This window comes from Lactuca serriola, chromosome 9 (genome assembly GCF_051521515.1).
Source record: "Lactuca serriola cultivar US96UC23 chromosome 9, Lser_US96UC23_V15, whole genome shotgun sequence".
Lineage (NCBI taxonomy): Eukaryota > Viridiplantae > Streptophyta > Magnoliopsida > Asterales > Asteraceae > Lactuca > Lactuca serriola.
In genome coordinates, this window is record NC_136416.1 from 19,655,160 (window position 1) to 19,663,954 (window position 8,795).

The 8,795-nt window shown below is 33.7% G+C and overlaps 1 protein-coding gene across 1 annotated transcript; it reads right to left on the reverse strand.

Annotated features, from left to right (window-relative positions):
- Positions 1–309: 309 nt before the first annotated feature.
- LOC145077182 (uncharacterized) lies at positions 310–1,160 on the reverse strand. The gene has a single exon (XM_079022941.1). It carries the CDS (start codon positions 1,054–1,056, stop codon positions 568–570), a length of 489 nt encoding a protein of 162 aa, XP_078879067.1. The 5' UTR covers positions 1,057–1,160; the 3' UTR covers positions 310–567.
- Between the last annotated feature and the right edge of the window lie 7,635 nt (positions 1,161–8,795).

An 8,795-nucleotide genomic window follows, 5' to 3' on the forward strand; every position in this document is an offset into this window, starting at 1 on the left:
CGGATAAACATGTTTTTCAACAATAGTAAGGTTCCAATTTTTGTTTAATCAATCATAAATTTAAATTCTCATTTATGCATTAATAATGTCATGTCTATTTTTAACTAATTAACATAAACTGTCCATTGAGAACATTATTTGTCGATTTGATATTCACAGAAATTGAGATAGAAATAGTTTTTGCTTAATATTTTTATCAACGAATTGCAGGATAACTAAACTAACAATGGTATTTATAAAATTATAAATATATATATATATATATATAATATCTGGGCAGTGAATTTCAAGGGAAATAAACTCAAAGAGTGTATAAAAAGGGGGGATATATTTATATTTCATAATTACAACTTTGGAGATGAAAGTACATGAAGTTGGGCATAGTCACTCTTTTTCTCTCTTCTTCAAGTGATTTTCAGGGGCAAAAGAGACATTTACCTCGTTTATAAAAAAAACATAAGGCGAAAATTTTAAAAAAATGTCAAATCTGTCCACAAGAAAATAAAAAAGCGGAAGAAAAGAGTAGTAAATCAACCCAACAACTTTTTTTTCAAAAAAAAAAAAAAATTACTCCTCAAAGATGCTCTCAAGATGAGGCCGCCATTCGCCGCCCTGAACAGTCCGGCGAGCTCTCCGGTGCCCTAGCTTCTTTTTCTCCGACACCACAACAACATCTGAAGAATTCAAAGGAGCAGTGTTCTCTCCGGTGGACACATCGGCCGGTTGCCCAACCGCTACCGTAGGTATCTTCTTGGGCTTTTTCGGATCTTTTTTCTGTGGGTTTCTCTTGTTTTCCGGCACGGAGGAGGAAGGTATCAAGAAATAAATGCTGCCTCTTTTAAGCTCGGAACTGTTCGAAAGGATCAAGATTCGCCGGACAACTCCCTGAGAACATGGTTTGCTTAAGACATGATTAGGGTAGTTCTTCAGAACCTCGCCGGCGGTTACCGGACGTGTGATTTCTTCAACGTAGCCATTTAAATGCACTATTCGGATCAAATCAAGAGCACCGCAAGGAAGAACACAGGCCAAACAACACCTTAAACTGTTTCCCATGGAGATCGATGTTCTTGTTAAATTAGATTTCAAGACTTCTGATTTGATTTCTGTGGATGAAGTCGTCGGATATGACTTATGAAGGAGGTGATGAGGAAGATGGATTTATAGAGGGGAACCGTACAGGTGATCATGGGTCCGAAGAGTAATATGATATGTGATGAAGGCTAAAATGACAAAAAGGCCCCTGGCATGCTAGTGCACATTTCTTGGATCTTACATTATTATTGCCCCTCAAAAAAATAGTCATTATATATTATTGATTATTCTTTTTGTATATTTAAGTTACGTGATTAGTTGTAGTTATGATTGGTTTCATTATCTTAAGAGGCTTAGATTATACATATTTATGCTAAATTTGGCAACATTTATTGAAAACCCTCCATTGTTCGGTGAATATTCAATGCATATGTATTTATTATAAAATTTAGGTTGTCTTTGGCGTTACTTATGAAAATTTAGTTATTTTAGTTTATAAATTAGTTTATTAATAATTATGTTAAATGCTTATTAAAATGTTGGTTTATAAATTATGATAAATTGATTTTATAATATCACCAAATACTAAATTACAATAAGTTTAAAATACAAGTTAATTTATATCTGTCAAACATAATCACTAAAGATAGCAAACCCCCGTTAGAATATGTTATCATGGTAATTTTATTATGGATACTTGATAATATGTCGATTGTCAAAATATATTATCTTTAAATTTTAATGTGTTTTAAAACATAGACTTGTTTTGTTACTAGAAAATCGTTTGAAAATCATTGTATTTTTATTATAACTAGTATTTAAGTCTCTACGTGTTTAGTCCATACTTTCAAAAATTAACTCGGATCATTCTTCGTTTATTTAAAACTTGCACATTTCGTCCCTGATATATGTTTTTGTTGCGAATGTACGTCCACACATTTGAAATGGCCATTATGCCCTTGAACATTTATTTTTAATTAATCTAATATTATTTATTATGATTTATTACTTAAAAAATAAAATAAAAACAAGTCTCTCTAATCTATAATATATATCTCTATCTCATCCTCTTCCTCCACAGTTGCACTCTCTTCTCCATTTTAACATGAAGGACAATGATGAATATTTCATTCCGGAATCTCGACCTTCTCTTCTGTGATGACCAACCTCCTGACGTTAGTGTAATACCGTTTCATCACCGTTGACGTTTGAATCCGTAACGGCAGACGACGTTCCTTTTGTTTGTTTCCAGTCATTGATGATCTAGTGACAAAATAACACATTTCCAACTTTTTCTAACAAAAGAAATATTGTTTTGATAAAACTTCAAAAATGGTCCCTGTGGTTTTCGAAAATATCAAGTTTAGTCCCTAAGTTCAAAAAACCTCACGGATAGTCCCTGTGGTTTCAAAAGTTTTAACATTTGGTCCTTCCGGCTAACTCCGTTAACATTTAGCTGTTAAGTCAGGGGCAATATTGTCATTTCACTACATAGGGACCATTTATGAGGTTTTCAATTATTTTTTTTAAATAAATAAATAAATAATAATATACAAGGGGTCACATCTCTCTTTCTCTCTCTCTCTAAAAAAATAAAGTCAAACCCCCACCAAATTTCTTCTTCCCCAATCTAAATCGATGAACACACATACACACTTCCAGATCATATGAACACCCGTCTTCTCCATTCACTCTGATTCGAAAGGCAAACCCGATTTTGTCATTTTTAGCTTTCACTTCTCTCCACAACCTGAATCTTGATGTACCCAAGACAAACCCATTGAACTCACCGGCGACTCTTGGGTTTTATTCAATTCGTACCTCTGCTCCGCCTTGGACTTCCATGGATCATAGAGGAACCTCTCCTTCATGAAGAATTTGTTTCGGGCGGAAAGAAATGAGATGTATTGGGGGAAGGTTGAAGTACACCACAAATCGCTATTTTACAAACTGTTCCTTCTTCCTTCCTCAAACTCTGTCTATTCAGAGAAAAAAAGAAGAAGAAAGCTTACATCCCCCATAAACAAACACTAGTCTCACGTATTAAGTACCTACCTAACAACTGGTCATCTTCTTCGTCTTCACGACTTTAGTTCAACCCATTCGAAATGAACTTTCAATGGAACGTCATTTACAATGTCGTAATTATACCTGAAGAAAGACGAATCATTACATTCACTTACTTTTTTAATCGATTTACATTCATCTCCCTTTTCTTCGGTCACCCATCTCATCTTCTTCGATTTCCAGCAAGGAACAAACCCAATTTTCAGGTTCTAACGGTGCTACAACCAAATCGTCGATGATGTCACACTTAAATCTCGATTTCCGGTGGTGCTACAAACAGAATGAAAGCTTCAAGCCCACCGACTCACGATTTAACCCACAGTCAATTCATCGTTGATTTTCACCTGTAATCAACATAACCCACACATTCATCCAAGTTGTCGTTTATGGTCGACGATGATGATTTCTTTTCCTTTCGATTTCACTCACACTTTTACCTTTGGTTGTAGTTTTAATTAATTGCAAGTTTTGATTTTCAGACTTAGTTGTAGGTGAAGGGTTTTGAGTAATAATATGGGGTGGGTAGTTATTTTATGGGTTTTGTGTTTATGAGAGAAAGTTGAGGGATATAAAAGGTGGGATAAACACAAAGAATTGAAAGAAGCAAGATACAGATGGCCTCTATCGTACTTCCTGAGACAGAGAGAGAGGGGGGGGGGGGGAGAGGTGGGACCCCTTGCATATTAAATATTATTTATTTAAAAAAAAATAATTGAAAACCTCATAAATGGTCCCTGTGTAGTGAAATGACAATAATGCCCCTAACTTAACGGCTAAATGTTAACGGAGTTAGTCGGAAGGACCAAATGTTAAAAGTTTTGAAACCACAGAGACAATCCGTGGGGTTTTTTGAACTTAGGGACTAAAATTGATATTTTTGAAAACCATAGGGACCATTTTTGAAGTTTTTTGTATTGTTTTTCACCAAATAAATGAAAAGACAAAAGAAAAAGTTTATTATTTATGACCAAAGTAAAAAAATTGCTAAAGGTTGATGACTTTAGAGAAAAAAAAATTTATCGTGGTAACATGTTGAACCGAAATTAAAGAGTTATACTGATACAAATGAATATATTTATAAACAAATCATTTATAAATAAATTTCAAAACTTGTAAAATTAACAATATCAAATATTATAATTAAAATATACGGTTACATAATAACTTATTATTTTTATTCAAATTTATTAATATATGTATAAATTCTTTATCATCGTTTTATATTTGTGGAAATACGATTTATGTTTAGAAACAATAATAAACTAGTTGTGAGACATGTATATCATACGACTTGATTAAAACAAAATGCTAAGGACGAACGATTAAATAGTAAATTTATTTGAATTTGAAATTTAAAATAAGTGAAAATTATGAGAAAAAAACATGCAAAAAATAAATTAATTAAAATTATGAGTTTAGTTATCAGACTCGTGTACTAAACTGGTTAATTATAACAAAATGGTAAACACAAAAGTTTAAATTGTAAATTTGTTTGAAGTTGAATTTGAAATTTAAAATTTAAAATTTAAAATTAATAGTCATTATGATAGGTTTAATTTATGGGAACTAAATTAATGATATATTGGAAATGAAAATTAAAATAAATGACAAATGAAAAATAAATATATCTTAAAATTATAACAAAATGACATGTGTCCAAGTACATGAGAAAATGACACGTGGCAAAATTACTCTCATTTAGGTGTGGGCCCCGTGTATTATACGGGTTGATTTAAAAAAAGATTAAACATTAAATTAAAATATAAACATAAAATATTTTTTAATATATAATTTTAAAATAAGAAATGAAGAAACTTATTTATTGCAATTTAATATCATATATGTATATGATATTTAATACTTTACATATATGAGTAGATGACTTTAATTTTAAAAATTGAAACAAATCAAAAATTGACAAGTGGATAATATTTATTTCAAAAATATTACAAAATGATAAGTGTCAAAATTCATGAGAGATTGACATGTGGCAAAAAAACCTTCATTTATTAAGGAGGATTATATGATTGACTTTCTATAATATTTAAGATAATTTTCTTTAAAAGGAATTTTTGAAAACATTAACCATTATAAAAAATTTATAACAAAAATTTTTATAAAAAATTCAATGGAAGAACGACTTAAAAATATAATAAGCTTAGATTAACCATTAAAGATACCATAATCACACCAAAATACTCCAATATATTGAATTTGTATCTTCAAAAAATAAATTAATTAAAGAAACAGATGATGGGTTATGCCTAACTTTAGGCCTCCAACATGCTTATTTCACATGGTCACGTAGGGAGATAATCATTTTTCAAATTGAATTTCATGATATTATATTTTTCTTATAAAACAAAGGGTTAGATTACAGACAAAGGAACTCTTTTTATTTAATAAATTCATTAGAATTAAACATGGGTGCATTATTTTTGGAGACAAGCACTACCAGAGTACAGGAATGGTGAAATAGTATTTATAATTTCCTTTTTTCTTGAGAGAAAAAAAAAGACTTTTTTAACAGGCAAACTAACAATATAAAACAAAACAAAGAAAGATGATTTTCCATTTAAAAAATTGATTCATTCATATAAAACATGTTTTGACTGATGTGTAAGATAGTTATAAGAGTTATATCTTATGTAAAATTGTGAATGAAAGAATTTCATTAAAAGGAAGAATCACCTCTCATAAACAAAGCCACTATCAAGGAGTTGAAACAAAAATTACAGTACATGAAAGAAAGAAAAAAGTATGTCTATCAGAAACGAAAAAAAACCAATGTATGTATAGTCACAACTCTTTCAAAGAGATCAACAACCAAAACTCCAAAAGAAGAGCCGCGTCCAAAGTTGAAAACACCAAAAGAAAGCATCAGATAAGCAGCAACCAAATATCCACCAGAAAAAATGAGATACCAAAACAACCAGAATACCCACAAGGGACCTGAACCAAAAGCTTCAGATAAGAAATTAAAGGATAAAATAAAGGGAACCAAATTGCCTCTACAACAAACTTTGATAAACAAACCAACTGTTTATAATCGTAAGAAAGTCAAATGACTCAAATCCAAAGAACACGGATAACAAAACCACCCCTATTGGAAACCGCCAACTTAGATAAAGAATTTTAGTACCTAGATTCATGAAAAAAATCCAAGTACTTCTATAATAACTGGTTGAACTAGTTAGCTAGGGATGTCGACGAAAAGACAACTCAAGTGACCATGCTATAACCGTCATATCCAATATAAACATTTTAGTACATGAAACCATGATATGATTTTTTTTTGTTGCTTTGTAAGCCTATTTTCCCTTGTCATTTCTTGCATTTTAGATACGCATTTTGCATATTTATGCATTTTCCATTTTAAGAGGTTTTGGTCGGATTTAGTGGTGGCTTTGTATATGATTTTCAAGTTTGGAGCATTGCAGATGCTTATCGGAGGTACACGAAGTGATCGGGAAGCATGCAGGTGGAAGATGAGAACGCTCAAACAGAATTAACACATGACGAGAAGATGTTTCATCGAGCTTCAAACTAACGTCCCTGATCAAATTATCATGCATGATCAACTACGATGATAATCGAAGCCTTTAGGAGTTTCAGATGGAAACTGCAAAACATTTGAGTCCTTTGTCTAGAATTACCAGACAAGTTATTGGCGATAATGATAGATAATGATATGTAGAGTTTTAAATTCCTTCTTATTAGGCTATTCAGTTGTATTTACTCCCATCACTCTCAATACCATCCTACATTTTCTTACTATCAAGCCCTCTTCCACAAATTACTTACTGTGGAAAAATCGAATTACTCCATTGTTATCATATCAGGATCTTTTGGGACATATTGATGGGTCCTCTCGTTTGCCTTATCCTATAATATAAGTTGAAGGAAAACATGCTGCAAATCCTATATATTCATCATGGCTCAAGGCCGATCAACAAGCCTTGCTCATCATCCAATCGTCTCTCTTGGAAGAAACTATGACATAGACTCTTGGCCTCAACACTGAACACGTCATCTAGAAAGCTCTTAAAGACGCTTATAACCATGATTCCATAGAACGCATACACACTCTCCGTGACTCCTTACATCAACTACAAAAGGTACTTCCACTATCTCTAAATATGGTTGCGAATTCATGAGTCGTATGTAATCAATTGGCTACCATTGGACAGCCTGTTGATGAACTTGAAAAAGCTCATTGGTTCCTATGTGGACTTGGTTCCGGTTATGAATCCTTGTTTACCACCCATCGTTTCATTAATTCATTCCCTCGCTTTTGTAGCTTACTATCACAAGCTAAAAGTCAGAGACCAGTCGACTGTTTCTTCGTTTTGAACCCACGGCGTGGCCAAGGAAGGCCACGGCATGGAGGGGTGCTGATGGTATTTTGACTTCTTTGAATTGGATCCAGATCGGGTTTAGACCCATAGGCCACAACGTGGGTAGGGATGGCCATGATTGGAGGTCAACTAAAATTGACTTTGTATTTGACTGTTGACTTTTGACCTAACTGGGTGTGTATAGCACATGTATTTCGACGATGAGAGCAGTAGAAGTTGATTATCGTCTGAGGGGTGAGTCTCGTCACTATACTTGTGAGTTGAAGGCATCAATGCCGACCCAATGGACTATGTATGTAGGATGATATTTGTCTTTATGACTTGAATGTCTTTGTATGTATGACGGGCAGGGCCCATTATGTAATACCGGGCGGGGCTTGATGTCGAGCGGGGCCCGATATATGTATGGTATGTGGTATTTTAGGAACCTCACTAATCTTTGTGCTTATGATTTATGTCTATGTTCCAGGTACTTCAGGTACGAAAGGGAAGAGCTCAACGTGATTGCATCATATCCACTGGTGTTCCTTATTTATGACATTGTGTTGTACTCTGATAATTATTTGATACACTTCTATACTGTAACACCCATAAAAATCAAGGCAATTCAAAAAAATTTCAATCAAACCTCCAAAATCCATTAGTTATTACAAAATATTTTCAAAATAGTTTAATATCAGAGTATCCCAGAAACCATAAGTCCAAAACACGAGGATGTGTACAATCACACCTCCGCCTTGTCGAGACATCTGAAACACCTGAAACAATAAACTGAAACCGTAAGCACAATGCTTAGTGAGTTCCCCCAAAATACTCATACACAACAATACACATATAATCACAAACAACATACTATGGGTCCAGTCAACCATCGGGTTGGAATACCCCAAACTCTCAACCAACAGGTTGGAATACCAACATACTATGGGTCCAATCATCCTCGGGATGGAATACCCCAAGCCCTCAACCATCCGATTGGAATGCCCACATACTATGGGTCCAATCATCCTCGGGATGGAATACCCCAAACCCTCAACCATCCGGTTGGAATGCCAACATACTATGGGTCCAATCATCCTCGGGATGGAATACCCCAGACCCATAACCAACAGCTTGGAATGCCCACATACTACGAGTCCAGTCATCCTCGGGATGGAATACTCACGACCCACAACCATTGGGTTGGAATGTGCGGGTCTATTGGCTTTCGCACAAAGCATACAAGCCTCAAACACTTATCAAACATGTGCACATATAACAAATAATCACATAACAATCTATAGACAGATAAACCGATCTAACTGATCATAGCAGCATAATAACATCCTATCTACC